Here is a 25,660-nt window from a genome sequence, read left to right as displayed (position 1 = left end):
TCTATTTGAATGGGAGGCAGGACCCTTAGCTATAAAGCCTTCAGGGAACCCCATTTTGCTTGAAATTCTATTTGGCTCAGTTAGCGCCCTACCTAAAGTACAAGTCCCAGAGTTCATTGTGGCCGGCCACCTCGAGCCTTCCCGGCAGCCGGGCTCGGGACCTGGCCCATGGCCTCTTGGGACTTGTAGTTTTCTCTTCCGGCCCGCCGAACCTCAGCTTCCCGCCTCACTTGGCACGAGGCCGGGAACTCGAGGGCGGGGGCGGAGGCTGGGGTGGGAGTCCGTAGCGAGACTGGCCAGGCCCAATGGGAGCGGCCGGGCGGGGTGAGGGGGCGGGGGTGCTGGTGTGTTTTCGCCGCACCCCGCCCCGCGCTCTACGTCCATCGCTGCCGGGACATGGCGACTGCCGGCTCCGCGGCTTCCAGCTGAGCGGCCGCAGCCAACCGCTCCGAGCCAACGGCTAACGTTCCGCCGCCGCTGCCGCCGCCGCCGCCGCCGTGCGTGCGTGCGTGGTGCGTACGTCGCGCAGGCCGCCAGCCTGCGAGGCCGGGCTGGGCCGGGCCGGGCCGCGGCAGAGGTGCCAGGAGGAGCCAGGGAGCCCGGGAGCCCGCGGCTAAGCGGAGCGAGTCAGTGCCGGTCACATGGCGTCCATCTTACTGAGGAGCTGCTGCGGACGCGGGGCCGTCCGCCTCGCCCGGCCCCACGCCGTCCCCTCCGCCGCCGCTGCCATCATCCAGAGGGGTAAGCGCCCGGCCGGGTCACCTGAGGGGAGCGACCTGAGGCGGCCTGTGACCACGGGCGGCTCCCGGGATGCGGGCCGGGCGCGGGTGACCTTTGTCCCGGCGCGCCTGCCCTGCCGGGAAGCCGTGCCTCCCGGCGCCCCATCCTGCCCTGCCTGCCGGACCCCTCCCTCAGGGCCCGCGACCTCCCCTCCCCCGCCTCCCCCCTCTGTCCAGCCCCCTGCCCTGCGGCCCTCCCCGGACGGACGCCTCTGCCGCTGCCCCTGCATCCCGGTGCCCGTGGTCGTGACTGCCGGCGTGGATGGCTGGCAGCGTGTCCTCTGCCCTCATCCCCCGCCGTGCCCCTCGCGCTGCCAGGCGCCCTCCGCCGTGGCAGTTGTACCGACCGACTTGGCCAGGGCGTCCTCCCCCATCTCCTCCCGAACTTCGCTTTTGTCCCAGACCGCTCCGGATTCTCCTCCTTCCCCCGCTGCCATCCTCAGGTGGCATTTTCGTGCCTCTCTGCTGGAGTCAGAGGGGGGTGGCCCTGACACCTGCGTCGGATGCCTCCTGAGGTTGGAAATGAGGGGACTGTGAAGTTTTTCTCTGTAGGAATGGTCATTTGGTGCTGTCTCAGAAGATGTAGGAGCCTGGGTTTAGAGCAGGAAGGGACCTTAGAGTTCATCCAGGCCGACCTCCTCTTATCCCAAGGTCATCAAGCCAGTGGCCGAGCCCAGGTTGACTCCAAACCTGGACTCTCCATTTTGTAAAAGACAGGTCTCAAAATGTGCATTCTTCATGTTAGTTCTCTGAACTTCACCAACACTATCATTTCCCTTCATTCACTGGTTTTTAGGTCCATAAAAAAAATAGCTAGTCATATTTTAATAAAGAGGGTTTGTTGTGGTTCAGAGTGTGCACCTCCTAAGTGGCCCCATTTAAGGTTTTCTTGGCAAAGATCCTGGAGTGGTTTGCCATTTCCTTCTCCAGTTCATCTCACAGATGAGGAAACTGAGGCAGATAGGGTTAAGGGACTTGCCCAGCATCACACAGCTAGGAGGTGTCTGAGGTCAGATGAGTCTTCCTGACTGGGCCCAGTTCCCTGTCTGCTCCACACCTAGCTGCCTAAGGAGCGTACTAAGAACAAACTATATAAAGCTTTTTCCTCCTAAGTTTCTCAGAATGCTTTATCTGGCTCTTACTTTTCCTCCTGTCATGTTTTACTTGGTATCATATTTATAAAAATGTATTCCTCCACTAGACTGTAAGCTGCAGAAATGTAGTATGTCATTTTTCATCTTTCAGTGCTCAGTATTTTTTTTTTTGACAGACAAGGGCATGATTTCATGGTAAAAGGAAAAATGAATGCACATATACACATATATTTTATAAAGACTATAGTTTGACACTTAAATTCACAAAAAAGTATTAACCATAACAAAAGAAAAATAGACACAAATATAATAATAGGAGGAGATAGCAACTCTCTGTTATCCGAATAGGAAAATCTAACAAAAATGATTAAGTCAATATTAGTAAATATGCGGATCTTAACTGTGTATTTAGTAAGTTAGAGTCACTTGATATTTGAAAAGAATTAAATGCAGTGCTGAGTAACTTAGCATAGGAACTTATATAGTATACACTTTGTAAATGTTAAAATGAAGTTTTAGTACTAGCTGTACTCTCATGAGAATAAGATTGCAGTACTTTCATTCCAGGGCTGTTGTGAGGATCAGATGAGGAAAGGTGATACATAAAAGTTGTTTTTCTCTTATATTTCAGAAATTAAAATATAGGGAGTTGTTATTTGGTTCGCTGGCTTCCTTGTTGAAAATATGAAAGTGTGACCCAACTACTTTATCTTTAATTAATTGCTGGTAGGGGAAAGAATCCTGGAGTTACTTTTCAGAAGGACCTGGGTTTTAAGGCCTAGTGTCATCCCATTAGTTGTAAGGTGGAACGAACACTGAATTTGGAATCAGAAGACTTGGTTTTACTCCTGTCACTTCACAGAGTCATAGTATTCTGTGTTTTCAGCTCTGTGATCTCAGGCAAATCATTTGACTTCTTAGATTATCAACTTATCTGTCAGTACAGAATAGACTCATAATACTTGTACTCTCCCTTATAAAGTTGTATGAGAAAAGGATTTGGTTAACTTAAAGCATTAGGGAAATGTGATTTTGTTAAACATCTCCCATTTTATTTTTATATTGCAATCAATTTGATGTAAGTTCCTTAAAACTAGCCCAGCTCCTTTGACGAGCTTTTACATTGTTCTGCTCCTTGTATCCAGTGCTGGCCAAGGCAGATAACTGAACTCTGGGCAATTATTAGGCTAGTGTCAGCAGCCTCATGTGAACTAAGGCCTGGAATTCCAGCCCTTGGGTCAGGTTGCCTCTGTCTGAATATATTACAATAATACGTGGCTGGAATAGTAGGTTTTCCTGACTCCCAAGTCCCGTGATTGACAGGTCCACCTTGCCACCTTCTCCTGAGATCATTGTCTATTTAGTATTAACAATAAATACCAGGAGATGGAATCTAGGCCTAGCTAAATAGATATATGTCAAAGACTACTGTATTTGTAGATTCACAGTGGGATCACTTTATAGGTACTGCTGTTGAAAAGTGTGATGGCAAGCAAATTAGGGTCTTTTGCTATTTTTTGTTTTAGTATAATCAAGTGCCTATTTAATCTTACCTTTGTTAATCAAGAGTCTTTAATAGGAGTAAAGTACAGAAACAAGAGTTTCTTTAATTGGAAACTGTATATGTATTCATATTGTTAATTATTTTAATGTAATTAAAGATCTTCGCTACCCATTAATGGGCTTGCCCATTAAGGGGAAGCTGATTAGGGAAGATTTGTGGGAAGACCCTTGCCTTTTGTTAATGAGGCAATGGTTATCAAAGGGTTGTGATGCCCTCTGGCTCTAAAAAAGGTATAAATACTCTGAGTTGAGGTTTTACTTTAGGTCTCACTGGAAGTGTTTGTTTGTCCAGATGAGGACTCTGTGAAGGTGCTAAGGACCCCTCCCTTTCCTCCCTTGGAAAACCCAAATGTTGGTGCTTCCCTCTCTGGTAACTGTGGTCAGACAGTTGGACCCTGTCTGTTGAATTCAGGCAGAGGAAGCCATGTCTGTTCATCTTTGATTTCTCTGTATTTTCTTTGAAGTTCAGGGTGCTGACTTCCTTGAGCTAGATGGATGAAATATGTGCTTTATTGAAGTGATTGTTAACCCCTCAAAAGTTGCCTTTCCTTTTATGAATGCAGATCTAAGAACCTGTGATAGGCTCCCCCGTGTACGTTGGGGTGCTTACTGATACAGAAAGTAAGACATACTTTTATAACTTTTTTTTTTATAACAAGGCTTTTACTATATGATTATATTTTGAGGGAAATGATTGACTTTGGGGGTGTCAGAATCTGTAATAATGAATCATTCTGTAGCCAAATAGTAGAGTAATGTCTTGAACTCAGAGCCTCCTCTCATACACACTCCCTCAGGTGCTAGAGTTAACTGGGTTTGTGAAGGCAGTGCCCATGGAGTGTGGCCTGGGCCTGCAGAGCAGCAGCAACTGCTAGTGTCACTGTGATGGCAGGGTCTCTCCCTTATTTATCAGCCTGGTTGAAGACTGACAGACTCTTCACCAGATTCACTTGCAGGATTATGGATATTTTTTTGGCCACAGTGACTTTCAAAGATCATCCAATGAGGCATAGAATGGTTCTGGTCTGTATTGGTGAAGGAAGTACCCACAGTGACAAAATTACAGTTCCTTAAAAGTATTAAAATTTTTTTGCTGTTAACTTAGTCACCAATAAAAAAACCCCATAAAATAAATACAATTTTGTATAATTACAGGGTAAAGCCAATGAATTGACAAGCAAAAATAGTTTTATTCTGCATTCCCTTCCAGGTCTTTTTTATGCTTGAAATTAATGCTTATCTAGTTCTGGTTCTCCTCATTGCACTTTCTGAGACTTTATCTAGGTCTTTCCAGATCGTCTTGTATGATTCATAGTTATTTTTTAATAGTACTGTAGTATTCCATAATGATAATATGCCGTATTTGGATATGTATTATTAAGATTTTTTGCCCTTACAAATGGACCAGCTGTAGATATTTTCATATAGGTAGGTGGGTTTTTCTTTCTTTCTGTCACTTTAGCACAAAACCCTAACAGAAATCATTGAATTGAGAGGTCTGAAGGTTAAAGGCACTTTATATACATACAAATGTGTGTATTTTCCTGGTGACACAATCTGACCAATTTGAACCATTGAACACAAAGGGAATCTTCCTCATCTCATCCAGTGCACGTACATGATGTGATCTCTGTTAGAATGTAAACTCCTTCATAGCAGAGACTGCTTGATTTTTGTCTTTGTATACCATCACAGTACCTGGCACACAATAGGCATTTGGTAATTGTTTGTTGGTTGATAATAACAAGGGCAAAGGGATTTAATTAAAGACTTTTCCTGCATGTTAGAGATTTTTTTACATTTGCAGTTAAACTAATGATTGTAGTATTTGACATTTATGTAACACTTGAAAGGCTGGCATCTGCCATGAGGAAGGTACTACTGGGAGCATTATTTTTATTTTACATGAGGAAATTAAACTCAGAAAAGTGGTCATTTGCCCATGGTCACACAAACCAGTGTTAGGTAGGATTTGAATCCAGATTTCTGCTGACTCCCAAGTCTTATCAGTATTCTTTACACTATCCCAGGCTGTTGCTTTAATTTTTAGTTTAACATTGTCCATTTTTGGTGTAAACATTACTAGCGTTGCATGCACTATTATATTTAATATTCAAACCATACCTGTAGTATTGTGTAAATATTGACATGAGACTGATGTGTATATGTGGGGAACTCATCAACCCACCTAGACTTTTAAAAGGTCTACATGTATACATGTATACATAATATAGAAGTGATAGTAGGCCATAGAGGATGAATCAGAAGTGTGACATTGGTCCTTTAAGAATAGTGTCAGGAATATCAAATTGCTTGCTTTCTCAAGGAGGGGGGATAGGATAGAGGAGAAAATTTGGAACTTAAAAATGTAAAAAACTGTTAAAATTATTTTTATATGTAACTGGAAAAAAAAACAGCGTCAAGAATGTTAAAGTTTGGAATGAGCTGAGGTTGGTGAAGGCAGGATAGTAAAGGTTTAAAAAATGTAGTTAAGATAATTCAAAGAGGTTTTTAAAAGTCACATTCAACAAAGAGAAATTCTTGATTTTTAAAGAGGAAAGTAATAGAATTGGCAAATCATAGGCTAGTGAGCTTGACTTTGATTCTTGGCAAAATTCTCAAATTTATTATTAAGGAATTCGTTAATGAACATTTCAAAGGAATAGGTGATGGCAGAGCCTTTTGACACCATTAATAAATTTAGATCTGGGAATGCTTTTAGATGTTTTCTGTACAACTCATGACTTAGGAACCAATTGATGGTTGGACCTAAAGAAGAGCAATAATTTCATGTCATTCTGGCTGGAAGGATGTCTTTAGTTGAGGGCCTTAGTCATTTGTTTTTGTACCTGTGCTGTTTAACATTCATGACTTTCAGAAAGACAAAAATGGCATGGCTGTCAGATTTGTAGATGACACAAAGCTAGGAAAGAGTTAACATCACTAGCTGGCAAAGGCAGGATTCAACAAGATCATGACAGGTTGTAACTTTGAGGCACATCTAGTAAGATGAAATGAGTTGGTGATAAATGTGAAGTTTTATACCTAGTTTTGAAAAATCAGCCTAATATATAAGTACAGGATATGGAAGATGGGACCAGGGAGTAGTTTGTCTGAAAAAGGTGGAAGGAGTGAAATAGTGTGGAAAACTGATATGATTTTTGATGCTGAGAGACATAAGATTTAGGAGATGTAATAGTCCCACTGTAGGTGGCCTTAGTCATAGAATCCTAAGACCCAGCTCAAAAGCTGGACTGGAGCTAAGAGATTATCTCTGCCAACCACCTTTTTCTATAGCTGAGGGGACTGAAATGACTTGTCCAGGGTCACACAGATAAGAAGACTCAGAATTTCATTTTGAATCCTTTTCCTTAGACTGCAGAGCTGGTGGTTCTATCACAGTTGATATTGTAGTCATCTCTGGGTACTGCTGCCTTTTAGAAAAGACCCATTGATGAGCTGGAGATTGTGCAGTGGAGAATCTACAGCCAGAATGCAGAAAGGACCTCTAAGGTCATACCATAGAGGTTCAGTTTAAGGAACTGGGGATGGTCAGCTTAGAAAAGAATAAACTCAAGGAGGATCTGATAGTAGCCCTCTTGAGGCATTGGATGGGCCGGAAGTTGGAAGAAGGATCAGACTTCTTTTACTTAATTCCATTGGGTAGAACTAAGCAAAAGGTAGAAGTTGCAAAGAGGCAATTTTAGACTTAATGTTAGGGAATATGATTAGAAGACCTGTAATCCAGGGAATGCTTGTCCCAGCTTGGGCTGGAGTAGAACAGTGTTTTTTAAAACTGTGGGTTGCTACCCCACATGGAATCATGAAAAATCATGCAATGACCAAAAATTAATTAAAAATCAAATCTGTAATGAATCCAGTGTGTTTCTGGCAGCCCTTGCCCATGTTGCATCAAGGAACTTCACTGCAGCCTTGGTTCTGAACACGAAGCAAGCGCACAAACAGAAAGCATATTGTCACACCATGCAACACTATGGAATGCTGCTGAAATGTGAAAAGAGGTTGCAAGTGGAAAAAGTTTAAGAAGCCCTGGACTGGATTATCACTCAGGTCCCCTCTCAGCTCGGAAACTATTGATTCTATTTCAATGAAAGATTTATTTCATGTTTCTTAAAGTCACATTCATTTTAAGCTATAAAGTACTTTTCCTTATATGAGCCTTTTGAGATCTAGATAGTACAAGTCTAGCCTACTTTCTACAGTTCAGAGATCTAAGACTAAGAGGCTCATTGCTTGCCTCCCAGATCATTCAGCTGGTAAGTATTTAAGTTGGGACTCTAATCCAAGCCTTCTGATTTATAGAATCCTATAGTTAGAGCCTAAAGGGACCTCAGAGACTCCCTAGTCCAGCCCCATTATTATACCGATGAGGAAACTGAGACCTAGAGAGGCTGAGTAACTTACTGGAGTTGTATGATGTGTAAGAAGACTATAGAAAGCATTCAATTAGATTTAATGAGCACTGTCATGATGCTAGGAAGAAAATGGAACTTATTGAATTCACAAGCCTTTATTGAGCACATATGGATTATGAGAATCTAGGTGTGGAAACTACATTTGAATTCAACACCTAAAGACAGTTATAAAGTGATATCTGAATAAGTGTAGGCTAACATAGCTTACACATGGAAAGGAAGGAATGTTTAAAGTGAAGTGGGCAGTATTGTAACTTTATGATGAGATGTTGACATCTAGCCTGTTCACATGTCCCTTTGGCTACTTTCCCAGGGTTTGGCTATGATGCTGCTTTTTCCTGGAGTTCGCATTTCCCCTTCCAAACTCATTGTTGGTAAAGAACAGTCTGTGTTTTTTTGGTATAGTCATATCTGAAGTTGAGTTGTCTTCTGTCCTTGTGAGTTATTTCATTCACATTGCCCTTTCTTCTCCTCTAGTTGTTTTTGCCCCACTTGAAAAAGATTCCTCATCATAAGGAAAGTGTGACCAAAACAGGATCATATAAAAAGAGAATCAAGTTGTCTATCAAGAAAGCAAAACACATGGTGATGAAGTTTTACAAACTTTTGTCTCAGATGGTCAGAACTGCTTAAGTCACTGGGACCCTTTGGGAGTGCCATTAGAAGAAAGGATTTGGAGCTAGGAGAGATCTTAAATCAGTCTTGAAGTGTTAAATGCCCTTTGCTAGGTGCTAGAGATACAGATTGTGTTGTTTTCTAAGAGGACCAGTGATGTCTCAGGGTGGTAACTTAACTTGCTTGATAATTGGATTTAAGTAGGATAGAGTTGCACAAAGTCATCAGCCTCACTCTCTCTTCCTGAGTCATGAAGTCCAGTGGCAGGACAAGAGTAGAGATGACTGATGATGCAGTGGATGATCTTGGTGTCTTCTATGTCTGACCAAACTGTATATACTCCACAGGATCTGCTTTATCTGCCTTCATGGCTGTTGGAACCAGTTGTTCTCATCTGCCCATTCCATTGTGGGAAGTCTTCACATGCTTGGGGTAGACATCTTCCTAACTCACAAGTGGGTTTGAAATCTGTTGGTTACCCTCAATCTGGTTTAACCCTGTCTGCTGAGACAGTTTACCGGGTTGTGGCTGCTGCACACACTACAGTTTCTTGGCACCACAGGGAAGTTGGGTGAATCAGGTGGACATCAAATGATGAACTGTCCAGAAAAGGGCTCAGCAAGCCTTCCCACCAGAGGTGCTTGTCCACCTGAAGACCCCATACATCTTATAGATACAGGTACAAAGAAAGAAACGGCTCCTGCTGGAAATGTGAAGATCATTTATTTAGTTCAGCCCCATCATTTTAGTGAAAAATCAATGCTGAGAAATGACCAAGTCCCAGAGGCAGTAAGGACCAGAGGTTGGATTTGAACCAAGGTCCTGTGTTGCCAAATTCTGGGTTTTCCCCATAGCATAGTGGGAAATAGGCTGCTGAGCTAATATATCAGAATTGTTTTAATATCTGTTTTGTAGATTTCAAATTCTTTGATGTGAAAAGTCTTGTATTCATGACTGTAGTAATGGTATTGTTTATTGCATTCACTGTGCCATAAGTAACACGTGAATTGTATTCTTCTGTGACCTTAATTCCCCAGACTTCATAGCCCACAGTTGACAGTGTTAGGCTATCCTCAGTTCAAGAAAATTATGACTCAAGCTGTCAGTAATGGAGAGTATGAAAAGAGCAGCTCTCATTAATTTGCAATAGATATGATTTTGGGAGCAGGTTCGGAGGAGGTATGGTCCAAACAAGTGATTGTAGAGAACTCCCACTAAGAGCTGGTATGACACAAAGTGGCAGTTGGTATCTGTAGTTTATAGTCTTAGAAAGTTGCCTGAGAAAGCTTCAATGTTTCACTCCTGTAGGGCGTAGGACTTGAATGCAGACTTTTTGACTGTAAGTCCTACCCAGCCTTCTGGCAGCTTGCTCCTTAACTTTAGTGCTACTTACTATGAATCAAACTGTTTCTCTGTGTCCAAGTCTAATGCTTGTGGTCCATCTATTGCAACTGTTCATTATAGTTAACGTAGTTTTATCAAACCATTGTTATGCTTGTTTCCTAAGATCACTGCTGTAAATAATTCATTATATCAGATGTTTTCTTCCTTTTTTCCTTTCTTTTTTTAAGTTAAAATAATTCCAACCTGATCAATTAATTTTTTTAGAAATTTATTTTTTTAATTTATTTGTTTTCAGTTTTCTACAATCACTTCCATAAGTCTTAGATTTTTCTCCCCATCCCTAACCCTCCCTTCCCGAGAAGGCATGCAATCTTATATGGGTTCTACATATATATTCTTATTAAATACATTTTATTTTTTTCTTTTTATTAATTTTATTTATTTTCAGTGTTCTACAGTCACTACCATATAACTTAGATTTTTTTCCCCTACCTCCCCCCATCTCCCCTCTCCCTTCCTGAGACAGTATAAAATTTTATATAGGTTCTACATATACATTCCTATTAAATACATTTTCACTATAGTCATGCTGTGTAGAAGAATTAAACTGAATGGGAGAAATCATATAAACAAACCAAAACAAACAATACAAAAGAAAATGATCTGCTACATTCTGCGATTGAATTCTATAGTTCTTTCTCTGGATGTGGAAGGCATTTTACCTTAAAAGACCATTGGGAATTTTTTTAAGTCCTTGCATTGCAATGAAGTTTCAAGTCTATCAGAAAAAACTCTTAACACACTGTGGTTGTTGCTGTGCACAAAGTTCTCCTGGTTCTGCTCCTTTCACTCAACATCAGATCATATAAGTCTTTCCAGGCCTCTCTGAAGTCTTCCTTTTCATCGTTTCTTATAGTGTAATGGTATTCCATTACATTCATATACCATAATTTATTCAGCCGTTCCCTAATTGATGGGCATTTCTGTTGTGTGGTGGGTTAAGGTTGACTTGAACTTCATCCAGGACCAGAGGATTTGGGTTTTATTTTTCCTGTCACCTTCCCTAGTCTGCTTCTGCATTGGGAGCCTTAGTGGAAAAACAAACTGGCTTCAAGGCCCCACAAGGAACTCAAAGAAACTACCTAACTTCTTGAGCACCTCATGAATGGGAAAAAAAGGACTTCTAACAGCAAATTGCTTTGGGTTACTTCTTGACATATATATATGTTCTCTAAAGTTGAGCCTACTTTCCCCTGAACTCTGTACATATTTGGGGGAAAGTGTGTCACAGGCTTATGGGGGGAATGGTTTGTATCAGTTATATCATCTAGTAAACACTCCTTTATAAAAGCTAATCAAGTCTCTTTGACTAATTCATGTCAACTAGTACTGGGGTGGGGGGGAGAAAATGGAAGGATGGAGGATGCACACAAGTGGGAACTCGTGAACTCTAGACCCCTGCATCCTAAAGAGACAGAATAGCCAACCTCTGGAGACCTAATTCATCCATGTGAGTGGGGATAAGAACTCCCAGAGTCTAAGCGTGCTGCATCTTTTATGTGTCTGTTTATTTACATGTCGTTTTTCCTTCATTAGAATAACAACTCCTTGAGGGCTCAGTGTTTTTTTCTTTCTTTGTATCTCAGTGCTTAGCACATATCTGGTATTTAGCTAGTGCTTAACAAATTGCTTATTGACTGATTGAGGTATGACCTCAGGGTTGTTTTAATTTTCATTTTTTTCCTAAGTGATTTGTAAACTGTTATTTGTTGATAATTTGCATTTTTTTCTTTTGAAAACAAATTTGTATCCTTCAACTATGAGTCTCTTGAAGAACAGCTCTTATGGAAGATCTTTTGTAAACATCTGATACCCAAAATTTCTATGGAATTGCTATAAGACTGAGCATCAATTTTCGATGCATAAGTGGTCAAAGGATACTCCAAAAAATACTCTAAAGCATTTATAAAAGAAATGCACATTAAAACAGTGCTGAGATAACACCTCATATCCATCAAATTAAGCAAAATTTTTTTTTTTCTAAACTGGAAGAACTGATCAGTATGGGGAACTCCTACCAATTCAGGTCTGCAGTGGAGAGTCTCAGAGAGGTTAGCTTGTCTGGCACACTGAAGGGTTAAGCAGCTTGCCTGGGGGTCACATGACCAGTATGTGACTGATGAAGGACTTAAATGCAGGTCTCTCTGACTCTGGAGCCAGCTCTCTATCCATTCTGCCATGTTATTCCAGTCAGGATGATAAAAGATGTCTAATTGGAGAGTTGGTGGAGGGACAGACACAGGAAGAAGCAAAACCAAAAAAAAACCATGTGCACAAGGACAGGTGGGATAAAGGAAGACAGTTCTGGAGAGAATTTAAATCAAATGAAGGGGCCAGAGTTGGCTCAGGTAAGTGATATTATCCCAGAGTCTTGTCCTTGCTCTGAAGAAAGAGGAGAAAGAGGTAGTTCCACATCCCAGTTGCTATATGAAAGCTTGGTGCTTAATTGACTACTTCTTTGTTTTGAGGGAATGAACTACATAGCAAAATCTGTTTATAGAGAAGTGACTATCAGTTTTAAAAATCAAGGGATGGGATTCAAAGAAAGGCAAAACCAGTCCCACCTCTCCAGGAGCTCCCTTTGTTGCTAGAAGCCCTTCTTTCCCATTCATGGGGTGCTCAAGGAGTTCCTCATTTAGGCATGGTGTAGTTTCTTTGGGTTCCTTTTTCTTCTTCACTTTTCTTCCTCACTAAGACTCCCAGTGCAGAGGGAAGAAACCTGTCAGCTGCTGTTGCAGGGATGCTGCTGGGATTAGGAAGGTGATGGGGGCAATCCAAATCCTTTGGTCCTTTCTGAAGTTCATGTCATACTTTTGCCAAGGGGGAAGGAAGAGACCCAGACCAAAGCTCCTTTCCTTCCTTCCTCCCCCCAAGACTCTTTCTCAGTGTGTTTAGCCAGAATACTTCCCTCTTCTGGTTTGCAAATCTGTTGCTGATTCGCCTGATGGTTTTATACAAGCTCCATGAGGTATGATGGAATCTCTTGTCCAATCAGAACATACTTACTGTAACTTTAGGGAGATGACTAGCCCTTGTTCAGACTTAATTGAAAAATCCAAATGTGTTTTCACCTGATAGCTATATCAGGTTAAAGAGCAGTGGGTGATTTTAACCTTACTCTTTTACATACAGAACAAAAGGGGGAAGGAAATAGCAACTTGAAGGGAGGAATGGGAAAGATCTTATACTCATCAAATTAACTAAGATGGTAAAATTTGTTGTTGGAGGGGCTCTGTGAAGAATTTCACTGCTGGTAGAACTGTGAGGTGGTGCAGCATTCAGTAAATCAGTTAGGCAACAAGCATTTATTACTACTTGCCAAACAGATAAAAAGAAAGGCAAAAAAAAAAAGTGTCCCTGCCCCCAAAGAGCTCACATTCTAATGGAGATAGCATGCATACAAATGTGTACATACAAATGTAGCTTGGGAGATCTGACTTCTCTTTCTAGAGCCAGGATGCTTCATCTTCCCCTTAAGAATTCAGGAATGTCTATTCTGTATTGCTGTTGCCTTGAGCCCCCACTGGCTTATGTCGTTTCCCCATACTCACTGCCATTGTTAGGGGCCAGTTACTGGCGTCTCAGGTAGCTTTGTGCAAGGGGATGCTTCCTTTACAATTATAGCATGAACAAAGTACAGAAGTTCTCTATACCCATGAAATTGTAGCTCTAGTTTCTGTCCCCTGTAGTTTACCTATCATCTGTGTCTTCTGCTGCTTGACTTTAGGCTCCCAAACAAAAATTCTACCTTATTTGAATGTTTTATCTTATATCGGAGCGTGTAGTCACTGGAAATGCTTTAATTTGCTTAATCCATTTGTTAAAGATGGGGTGATTTCTTCAGTGCAGGAGATTCCCTCCATTAGGTTAAGGTCACCAAGCTTCTATAATACTCTGAGTTGCCTTAATCTCTCAGAGATAAAGCAACATATTTGTATATGGTCACTTAATTTTTTGATGTGTCAAAGGCAGGTGTGACTCAAAGGCCAGTGACCCATACTGTCTCCCTAATAATATTCATTAGATTAATAAAAACAAATGGAGTTTATAACATTTTGGTGCTTTATTATCTTTTTTTCATCCTCATAATAGGTAGGTATTATTGCCATTTTGAAAATGAGAAAAAAACCCTAGAGAGCTTCAGTGATTGGTTGGTAGCCACATAAGCAGTTCAAGGCCATTTAAAATTCAGTCTTTCTTGGCTCAAAATCAAGTGGTTTTCCTTTTCACTGGCTGCATCTTGCCTGTTTCCTGCCTTAGGGGAAGGGTAGGAATGTCATTCTGGACCTCAGTTACCTAATTTAGAGGACTCCATTGTGGGACCAAACCCCAGAGGACGTTAGTAATCTATCTGAAGTCATTCTTCAGTTAACCGACTCCTACCTAGTGATTCAGAACCCTAGGCTATCATTCATTTTTCAGACTCCCAGGAACCTGCCTCCCTGCTTGTCGCTATATTTCCATAGTCCTTGACCCAACCCATCCATGTCCACTCTAAAGCTACCTATGCCTTCTTCCTGTGCTGTCTGGAATGCCTGCTCCATAGGTTAAAAAATTTTTTTGCTTTTGTCTTAAATCTCTTCCTTTACCACTCCTTCCAACTTCTGGCTGTCACTGAGACCTGGTTGTCTCCTGAATATGAAAGGGGTCTTAGAGATCTGCATGTCCCTTCATTTTATAAGAGAGGAAGCCCAGGTTTAGAGGTTAAGTTTAGAGGTTTGCCCAAGGTCTCTCACGGGTTATAAGAAAAAAAAAATTGAACTCACCTTCTTTGACTCAAATCAGGCATATTTTACATTTGATTGTAAAGGAGAGGAAAAAATTCAGAATAATGGAGAAAATCAGACAATTTTATAATTACAAAAGCAGGTAATTAAGAGAACATCAATAACTATCAACTTATAGGCCTACTTTTTTTAAAAATTAATTTATTTGTTTTCAGTTTTCAACAATCACTTCCATAAGTTTTAAATTTTCTACCCTTCCCTCTTCCTTTCTTCTCCAAGATGGCATGCAATCTTATGTGGATTCTACATATACATTCTTATTATGTCACATAAAAGAATTAAAGCAAATGGGAGAAACCACAAGAAAAACCAAACCAAAACAAAACATAACACAAGAGAAAATAGTCTGCTTTATTCTGCATTCCAACTCTATAGTTCTTTCTCTGGATGGAGATGACATTTTACTTCAAGAGCCTTTGGAAATATTTTAGGTCTTTGCGTTGCTGTGAAGGGCTAAGTCTATCAGACTCAGTCCTTACAAACTATGGCTTTTACTGTGTATAATATTCTCCTGGTTCTGCTCATTTCACTCAGCATCAGTTCATGTAAATCTTTCCAGATATTTCTGAAGTCTTCCTGCTCATCATTTCTTATGGCACAATAGTATTTCTTTACATTCATTCATATACCACAACTTGTTCAGCCATTCCCCAATTGATGGGCATTTCCTCAGTTTCCAGTTCTTGTAGGCCTACTTTCTTTATAAAATCTTTGAGAATCATTAGTGGTGTCCTTGATGAAAATATGAGGTAGTGACAGGCGGATTTCTGTAAGCAATTTTCTACAGTGGATCACACCTTTCTTTTCAGAATTAATTGAAGGGTGAAGGGGAATAGAAGAGTCATTTGTGTTTATTGTCTTTTTGTTATGACAAGCATTAGAGTAAAATGCAGTAGGACCTAAAGATTCTGTTCCATTAAGTCTTACGTTAAGGAATATGTTAAGATCATACAAAGTTCCTAGATCACCACAGGCAGTTATTTTCAAACAGAGATTATTGTCAATTGAGGCAAAGGAGGGAAGTATGTGCTTGCCAAAGGTGCTTGGTATTGTCATGGGGAATGTTCTGCTCAAAATCCCAGTAGAAGAAGGATTCCCTAAAGATGCTGATGTCCTCTAGATGCTGTTATTTGCTGATAACATTCTTCTGATTGCATCAAGCCCCTGACTATGAATGAGATCCAGGTTTACTTAAACAGAGGACAGTTTAATAATCCACATGAGAAGAAATCAGGTGAAGAATGGAGTGGTGATTGTTATTGTTCACAGTGTGGCTTGGAGAATGGCAAGTTCATTGAATTAATACATCACCATACATATATTGGACAGGTACTACTGATGGACAGTGAAGTGAACCCCAGTTTGAATGAGAAGAAGAAAATAGAACAGCTTGCATTTGGGAAATTGTTTAATTTGTTTAACCATCTTAAAGGACTCCCTGACAAAAGCACATTTTTAAATGAATGTTTTCTCAGTGATGCTTTATAGTTGTAAATCTTGGGAAGAATACAGTTTTTAAAAGCTAAAAGTTACAGATGACCCAAAAGGCAGTGTAGAGATTCATGATGGACTAGGTATGTAAATAGATTGTAGCCTATTTTTAACTATAATCTATGTGTAAGAAGTGGTGTAAAGGAAATCAACCAGGAAACATGCAGTTGGGATTAAACTAAACAATAATTTTTGAACTTACACACTGATTTCTTTACAGTAATTCACTAAATATTTGTTTTAAAAAATTTAAGTGAGCTTTTTACATGTGTAAATTTGGAGTGGTTGGGATTTAATTTTTTTCTGTTTTTGGTTTTAGGTAGTCTGGGAGACCGTGCTTGTCTCAGTTGTACATCTCTGAGTTTGATAAGTCGTACGTAAGTAAAAGTTAAATATGACATAAAATTTTTTTGTAATTCTTTGTAAGTTTCTGACAATTTTTTTTCTTTTTTTCCCCTTTATTTATTTATTTAACTTTTAACATTCATTTTCACAAAATTTTGGGTTCCAAATTTTCTCCCCATTTCTCCCCTTCCCCCTCCCCCAAATGCCAAGCATTCTAATTGCCCCTATCACCAATCTGCCCTCTCTTCTTACATCCCTTCCTTCCCTTGTCCCCATCTTCTCTTTTGTCCTGTAGGGCCAGATAACTTTCTGTACCCCATTACCTGCATTTCCTATTTCCTAGTAGTAAGAACAATACTCAACAATTGTTCCTAAAACTTTGACTTCCAACTTCTCTTCATCCCTCCCTCCCCACCCATTCCCTTTAGGAAGCAAGCAATTCAATATAGGCCATATCTGTGTAGTTTTGCAAATGAATTCCATAATAGTCATGTTGTGTAAGACTAACTATATTTCCCTCCATCCTATCCTGCCCCCCATTGCTTCTGTTCTCTCTTTGTATCCTGTTCCTCCCCAAGAGTGTTGACCTCAATTTGCTCCCTCCTCCCACTGCCCTCCCCTCCATCATCCCCCCCAACCCCTCCGATCCCCTTCTCCCCCACTTTCCTGTATTGAAGATAGGTTTTCATACCAAAATGAGTGTGCATTTTATTCCTTCCTTTAGTCGAATGGGAGGGAGAGTAAGCTTCATGTTTTTCTCTCACTTCCCCTCTCAACTCACTCTGTGGTGTGTGTGTGTGTGTGTGTGTGTGTGTGTGTGTGTGTGTGTAATCCCACCAGCTGCCCAGATACTGAAAAGTTTCAAGAGTTACAAATATTGTCTTTCCATGTAGGAATGTAAACAGTTCAACTTTGGTAAGTCCATTATGACTTCTCTTTGCTGTTTACCTTTTCATGTTTCTCTTCATTCTTGTGTTTGAAAGTCAAATTTTCCTTTCAGCTCTGGTCTTTTCATCAAGAATGCTTGAAAATCCTCTATTTCATTGAAAGACCAATTTTTCCCCTGAAGTATTATACTCAGTTTTGCTGGGTAGTTGATTCTTGGTTTTAGTCCTAGTTCCTTTGACTTCTGGAATATCATATTCCACACCCTTCGATCCCTTAATGTGGAAGGTGCTAGATCTTGTGTTATCCTGATTGTATTTCCACAATACTTGGATTGTTTCTTTCTAGCTGCTTGCAATATTTTCTCCTTGACCTAGGAACTCTGGAATTTGGCCACAATGTTCCTAGGAGTTTCTCTTTTTGGATCTCTTTCAGGAGGGGATCAGTGGATTCTTTCAATATTTATTTTGCTCTCTGGTTCTAGAATCTCAGGGCAGTTTTCCTTGATAATTTCATGAAAGATGATGTCTAGGCTCTTTTTTTGATCATGGCTTTCAGGTAGTCCCATAATTTTTAAATTGTCTCTCCTGGATCTGTTTTCCAGGTCAGTTGTTTTTCCAGTGAGATATTTCACATTATCTTCCATTTTTTCGTTCTTCTGGTTTTGTTTTGTGATTTCTTGGTTTCTCATAAAGTCATTAGCCTCCATCTGTTCATTCTAATTTTGAAAGAACTATTTTCTTCAGTGAACTTTTGGACCTCCTTTTCCATTTGGCTAATTCTGCTTTTAAAAGCATTCTTCTCCTCATTGGCTTTTTGAACCTCTTTTGCCAATTGAGTTAGCCTATTTTTCAAGGTGTTATTTTCTTCAGCATTTTTTTGGGTCTCCTTTAGCAAGGTGTTGACCTGCTCTTCATGCTTTGACTGCATCTCTCTCATTTCTCTTCCCAGTTTTTCCTCCACCTCTCTAACTTGATTTTCAAAATCCTTTTTGAGCTCTTCCATGTCCTGAACCCACTGAATATTTATTTTGGGTGTTTGGGATACAGAAGCCTTGACTTTTATGTCTTTCCCTGATGGTAAGCATTGTTCTTCCTCATCTGAAAGGATGGGAGGAGATATCTGTTCACTAAGAAAGTAGCCTTCTATGGTCTTACTTTTTTTCCCTTTTTTGGGCATTTTCCCAACCAGTTACTTGACTTTTGGGTCCTTTGTCATGAGTAGGGTATACTCTGGGAATCTGTGAGATCTCAGTTCCTCCAAGGTGGCTCAATCAAGCGTGTACTGGTCTGGATGTAGAGAGGGATTTTTGTGCCCAGAATCTTAGCAGATACCTCTCCACAGCCACTTGACCTCCAGTTCCCAAGTCAGCACTGGGGGCTGATTTTCAGATAAGTTGGATGGGCAGGGCCGCCATTCAGTGTGAGACAAAGACCAGCTCTCCCAGGGCCTCCACCCAGATGGAGGTAAGACTCAGCTTTTCAATGCCCCCAGGGTTTTTTACACTCCAACAATGGAGCTTCCTAAAGGGCTGCTGTGCAGGCTGTGGCTGCTGCCTGCTGCCGGAGCTATGGGAAAGCCCTTCTCCCTTCCTGGCCTGCTGATTAAGCCCTGTCGCTGACCTTTGGGGCCTCTGGGCTGAGGGATCTGAGGACCTGCAACTGCGACTGGAGATTCCGTCCCTGAGGTGCCCTCCTCCTGGAGTCTCATGGTGCCACGCTGCCACTCGGCCAAGGCTGGGCTGGGCTTTGCTCTCAACTCCGTGTGCAGGATAACCAACGTTTCCATGGGTCTTTCAGGTCACTGTGGGCTGGAAATCTCCTCCACTCTCTTGTTCTCCACTTCTGCTGCTCCAAAATTTGTTGAGAGTCCCTCTCTACAGGTATTTTATGGGCTGTGGGGAGGACCCTGTGCAAGTGTGTCTTTCTAGTCCTCCATCTAGTTCCTGACAATTTAACAACAGTGTGTGAAAGGTTTCTTTTTTTTTTCCCCTTCATTGTTATGAGAGAGACAGGGTAACTATACTTATTCCTTTAAAAAAGTCACAAACCTTGTTTCTTGTTTATCCTTAATTTTTTCTTAATATCTGGAGATGTCATTACATGTTTTCTTGTACTACTGAGAATGCTATCAATATTTATTTGGGCTTTCTCATTGTCTGATGTGTACTTCCTGTCTTATTGGCCATGTGAATCAATCACTATAGATAGTATATTTGTGATCAAATGAACAAAGCCAGAATTGTGGCCATTTCTGATAGATAATCTGCTAGGAAGATGATAATATTGGCTTAAAGGCAAAACAATTTCTTTACCCATAAGAGAGATAACTTCTTTTAAAAGTGATCATTTTTAACATTCTTTTATTTTTAAATTTTGAGTTCTAGATTCTCTACCCACACAGTGAAAAAGCAGAGAATATATTATCAGCTATTTATGTGAAATCATACAAAATATAATTTTCTTAAGTGACTTTTTGTACTTTCTTTTCCATTTGGCCAGTTCTGCTTTTAAGGAATTCTTTTCTTGAATTTTTGTACCTCCTTTTCTATTAGGCTTATTCTGTTTTTTAATATGTTATTTTCTTCAGTACTTTTTTTGTGCCTCTTTTACGAAGCTGTTAATTCTCGTTTCAAAATTTTCTTGCATTACTCTCATTTCTTTTTTTCCATTATTTTATTTTTTTCTACCAATCACATGTAAAGATAATTTTTAACATTGTTTTTAAAAATTTTGAGTTCTAAATTTTCTCCCTCTTTCCCTCATTTTCTCCCTCTGAGATGGTAAGCAATTTGGTATTGTGCAATCCTGCAAAACATTTCCATATTTGTCATGTTTTCAAAGAAGATGGAGATTAAAAGAAAAAAAATGGAAAAAATTAAGTGAAAAATAGTATGCTTTGTACATTCAGACTTCATCAGTTCTTTCTCTGGATATGGATAGCAGTTTTCATCATGATTCTCATTTATTTTCCCAGTTTTTCCTCTGCCACACATCTCTTTAACTTTTCCAGGAATTCTTGTTGAACTTGGCTTCAGTTAGCATTTTTCTTTGAAGCTTTGCTTGTTTTCATATTGTTATCTTTTCCTAGGTTTATGTCTTTGATCTTCCCTGCCATTATAGTAGCTTTTCGTGGTCAAGTTCTTTTTTTGTTTGCTCATTTTCTCAGCCTATTTCTTCACTATGAATTTTATGTTAAATTTGGGCTGTGCTCATTTGGGGATGGTGAACTGTGCTAAGCTTCAGGTTTTTTTGTTTTATTGTTTTCATAGCTAGTTTTGGAGGTCTGCAAGTCTTTGGTGCTTCCATGGTGGAGTGATTCTGGGAGACGTGTGGTCACTGCTCTCCTGGTCTGTGTTCAGGTTTTTATGCAGGAAGGACCCCTGCTCTTCTTCAGCTGCAAGTGGTAGCATTCTCTTGGCTCTGGAACAGTGACCAGGCCTCTGCTCTGTTGTGACAGATCACAAAAATACCTCTCCATCCTGGAACTGCAACCCAGGACTGTATATGGGCAATAGAGTTGTCTGTCAGCACCAGCTGCACCCTGTGCCAGCAAAGGGTCCACATAATCTTATTCTGATGAGTTGTCTGAACCACTAATGTCTTCAGGGTTGAGAACACGCGAAGCTGCTATTGCGGCCACCTCTAAGGCTCACCACTAGTGCTGCTGCTGTGCTCTGGTCCTGTGCCCAGTCTCTTCCTGTGGACCTCCTAAATTGTCTTAGGCTGGAAGAATGTCGCCTTTTGACCTTTGTTGGTTCTGCCACTTCAAAATTTCATTTGAGGTATTATTTTAAAGTTGTTTGGAAGGGAATGTTGGTAGAGATCAGCTGGGTCCTGGCTTGTACTCTGCCATTTTGGCTCTGCCCCCAGAGAGATTATTTCTAGAAAAGATTGTTTATAATTAATTATGTCTAAAATGATGAAAGTTTAGATTTCTGCATCTTATGGCATCTTTTCCCAGAAAAATGTGATGACTATGTCATGGGAGACAAAAGAGAGGGAGGTACTTGGAGATTTTAAGGTTTTTAGGATGGTGAATTAATGAGAGGAGTAGTCAAGAGGGATGGGTTGTAAAATACTAAGTTAAATAGACAACTTGAATTGGAGGTGATGGTAGAATATCTAAGTGGAAATGTCCTATAGGCAACAGAAAATTTAGAGCTGGAGCTTGAGTCTGCTAGGATTAGAAATTGATAAAAGTAATGTGTTTAAAAAAATTAACAATTTACATATCTAAATGAGTGTTGCTCCTTTAAAATTATTACCTTGTGAAGTTATATACTTCTGTCTACAGGGCTCCCATTCTTCAAAACATTTTTGAAAGTCCTTTTTTGAAAATATCTTAAGGCACATTCTATTTTTTTCTGTATAATTTTTTTTTTTTTACTATTTTTTGTATTTTAATAGGAATGGATTTTGTATTTTCTTTTTTTAAAATTTAATTAATTTGTTTTCAGTTTTCAGTAATCATTTCCATAAATCTTAAATTTTCTCCCCCTCCCTCCCCAAGACAGCATGTGATCTTATACGAATTCTACACATACATTCTTATTAAACACATTTTCACATTAATCTTGTTGCATAGAAGCTTCTGGTTCTTCTTATTTCATTCAGCATCAGTTCATATAAGTCTTTTTTAAAAAAAATAAATTAATTTGTTTTTGGTTTTCAACAGTCACTTCTGTAAGTCTTAAATTTTCTCTCCCTCTCTTCCCACTGGCTCCCTAAGATGGCATGCAATCTTATAGGGGTTCTACACATACATTTTTATTAAACACATTTTCACATTAGTCATGTTGCATAGAAGAATTAAAAAGAACGGAAGAAACCTTGACAGAAACCAAACCAAAACATAACACAAGAGAAAATAGTCTGCTTCATTCTGCATTCCTGTTCCATAGTTATTTCTCTGGATGTGGATGGCATTTTGCATCATGAGTCCTTTGGGAATGTTTTAGGTCCTTGCATTGCTGGGAAGGGCTGAGTCTATCAACAATCCTTATATACTGTGGCTGTTAGTGTGTACAGTGCTCTCCTGATTCTGCTCATTTCACTCAGCATCAGTTCATATAAGTATTTCCAAGCCTCTCTGAAGTCTTTCTGTTCATCATTTCTTATAGCACAGTAGTATATTCATATACCACAGCTTGTTCAGCCATCCCCCAATTGATGGATATCCCCTTGATTTCCCATTCTTAGCTACCACAAAGAGAGCTGCTATAAGTATTTTTGTACATATGGGACTCTTTCCCATTTCTATGATCTTTTTGGGGTACAGTCCTAGAAGCAATATTGCTAGGTCAAAGGGTATATGCACATTTTTGTAGCCCTTTGGGCATAGTTCCAAATTGCTCTCCAGAATGGTTGGATCAGCTCACAGCTCCACCAACAGTGAATTAGTGTTCCAGCTCTCCCACATCTCCAACATTTATCATCTTCCTGTTTTTCATGTTAGCCAATCTGATAGGTGTGATGTGGTACCTCACAGTTGTTTTGATTTGCATCTCTCTAATCAATAGTGATTTAGAGCATTTTTTCAGGACTATAGATAGCTTTAATTTCTTCCTCTGAAAACTGCCTGTTCATTCTTTTAAAAAAAATTTTCTATTGAATAGTATTTTATTTTTTTCTAATTACATGTAAAGATAGTTTTCAACATTCACTTTTATAAGATTTTGAGTTCCAAATTTCTTTCTCCCTGCATCTCTTCCCTGCCCATCTCTCCCTTTGTCACCATTCATATGGCCACAATCTTTGTTCATCACTTATTTGCTGCCTTATTGCAATATTCTTCTTCTTGCTTCCAATCTCTTCTCTCCAGTTTATCCTTGATACAATTACCAGAATAATCTTACTTAAACACAGTGACGTGGTGACTCTCCCGCTTAAGAATTTGGTGCTACCAGAATTTGATTTTATGAGAATACTGCTAGAATCAAATGCAAATTTTTCAGCCTGGCACTTGACATCTACTCTGCCTTCTGTATTCCTTTTTCCCAGTCTACTAGGAGCTCCTCATTACTTAGCAGAGTGCCTCTAACCTAGTAGGCACTTTAATACTTAGTGACCGACTTTCCAGCCTCCCTAATGGAGGAATGTTCATTCAAGAGCATTTAGTGCCTACTATGTGAACTGTATTTGACATTGCCTAGGGATAGTATAAAATAATGGTTTCTGATCTTCAGGAATTTGCAATAGATATAAGGACCAGTAGAAACTATAATCTTGCCTAAAAAGATTGTTCGTTGAATAATATAATAAGGAAATTTGTTGCTTGTAAATTTATTCAGAGATAAAGCACTGATTCCTTAATGGCATTAAAAAAAGTCATTTATTTCTGGTGAGTTGAGTATATCTATTGTATCGAATTATAATGAGAATGGGTATGGAAAGGAAAAGCTGTCGCCTTTAGAAACTGTAATAATAGATGTCACCTTTTGCTTTTTAATGTAATATACTTGCTACCTTCAGTTATTGGCTACATCCGTTTAAATAACTCAGTATCAAAATTCTGCAATTCCTTTTAAGAAATTCATATATAAGACTACTAAATTAATCTACTACTGAATCTAACTTTTTGTTCATGGTGTCAGGTTGTTGACTTTGCTTTTCACATATATCATCCCCCTGCCTCACCTAGAATTTCTTTAGTTGTTAAAGATGGCAAGATGTCCTGGAGACATCAGCACTTCTTAAACTGTGGGTTTTGACCCCTTGGGATCACAAAACCGGCAGCAGTAAAAGGTTTCTGAACATCGTATCACCAACAGTTACTAAAAATAAAATGCCTAAAGAATCCGAGGTGTTTCTAGCAGCACTTGCCCATGTTACATTACTCACCTTCACTGCAGCCTTGATTCTGAACACAAAGCATTTGCGCTTTCCTCTGCCAGTGTCCTCAGACCATGCAACACAACTCTCCTGAAAGGGAATGGAAAAAGTTTAAGAAACTCTGGACTAGATGATAAATATTCCAGATGTAATTATATTTCAAAAACTTTGGCATCTTTGTGTATTAGGTGGGTGAAGACGGTATTGCTAATTGTGTGGCTCATTCACTCCTTTAATTTTTCATAGTAATCCCAGTTTTAAAAAGAATGAAGGGGCAAAAACCTGTTTGTTTAATTAAGGACTGTGCAACTAACTAATTGAATTGGATTATAATGAACGAAAACAAATTTTTTTCCTTTATGGAGGTGGTTTGTAACTTTCAAACTATTTGATAAATGAATGTATCATTCTGTCATTGATTTTTTTTGACATCACTATCCCTTTTCTAGAAGGAGTTTTTCAAGGGTCTATCCCTTGTAGGAAGGAAGCAGCACTTGTAACTCAGCCCATTGTCCCTGAAAGTGTACCTTTACCCTTATATTTCATGAATCCTATATAGTCTGAGATTTGTATGACCACACCATTTTCTAGGGGATACTGTCCCCTCATTTTTTTTTTTTTAACTCTGCACTGAATATAGAAAAGTCTTTTTAGTTCAGCTGAGAGATGGTAGCAATTGTTTCCTGTTCTGACCAGAAACTGAAATTCTTCCACTCTCAGATATCTTTGTGATGGTAATTCGAGCCATCTTTTGTCTTCACTTTTCCCCAGCCCTCAGACATTGAATGGGCATGGCCTCAGGCAAACTGCGTCCTGAGAAAGACCTTAACTTAGAAAAGTCAAGGTCTTGCATTGAACTGTAATGACTCTGGAGAAGAGTGGGGCTCAAGACTTTGCCCAGCTCTGCCCCACTCCTACCCAATACATGTGGGAGTCAAAATCTCACCATTGTGATATCACTGGTTCTCTTTGAGCTAGAATGAAGCATGATTATTGCTCAGACAGCAATAATTTTGGTTTGAGAATTTCTCCTTTGTGTATAAGTTGATTACATCTCTGATCTTGTTAGTGGGGGGACTCTTTCCACCAATTCATAGGAGACAGAGAGAGATCTTACTCAGAAGTCAGGATGAGGATTCAACTCCCACCTCTCTTACTCCATGTTTGACCTTGAGTAAGTCACTTACCTTCCTTGGGACTCACACTTCAAGTGGAATGAGACCTTAGGGATCTCTTTCTGTTTTAAATGTGTGACCTTATGATCCTGGAGAACTGCCTGAGTGCTAGAAGCTCAAGTGATATGTCTGTGGTCAAAGGCCTCATCATTTGGACCCAGGGCTTTCCTGTGCCAAGCACTTATTAGTCTACGTGCCCTGTTCATTGTCTGGTTTAGTATTTGGGAATCTCTCTGCTTGTGGGCAGCTCTAA

The 25,660-nt window shown here is 39.9% G+C and overlaps 1 protein-coding gene across 4 annotated transcripts in view; it reads left to right on the top strand.

Moving 5' to 3' along the window:
* The first annotated feature begins 485 nt into the window (after nt 1-485).
* The window catches only part of LETM1 (leucine zipper and EF-hand containing transmembrane protein 1), an 84,652-nt gene continuing 59,477 nt past the window's right edge, over nt 486-25,660 (top strand). The window contains exons 1-2 of one of the 4 annotated variants that reach the window (XM_072620010.1): nt 486-741; nt 16,489-16,546. In XM_072620010.1, coding sequence (XP_072476111.1) covers nt 642-741; nt 16,489-16,546 — 158 coding nt within the window. In that variant the 5' untranslated portion in view covers nt 486-641. The remainder of the gene's footprint in view (nt 742-16,488; nt 16,547-25,660) is intronic. The other 3 variants (XM_072620011.1, XM_072620012.1, XM_072620013.1) reach the window with 3 other exon arrangements.

This window comes from Notamacropus eugenii, chromosome 6 (genome assembly GCF_028372415.1).
Source record: "Notamacropus eugenii isolate mMacEug1 chromosome 6, mMacEug1.pri_v2, whole genome shotgun sequence".
In the NCBI taxonomy this organism is placed as follows: Eukaryota; Metazoa; Chordata; class Mammalia; order Diprotodontia; family Macropodidae; genus Notamacropus; species Notamacropus eugenii.
The sequence above is the reverse complement of the archived record's forward strand: the minus strand, read 5'-3'. Positions and strand labels throughout refer to the sequence as shown.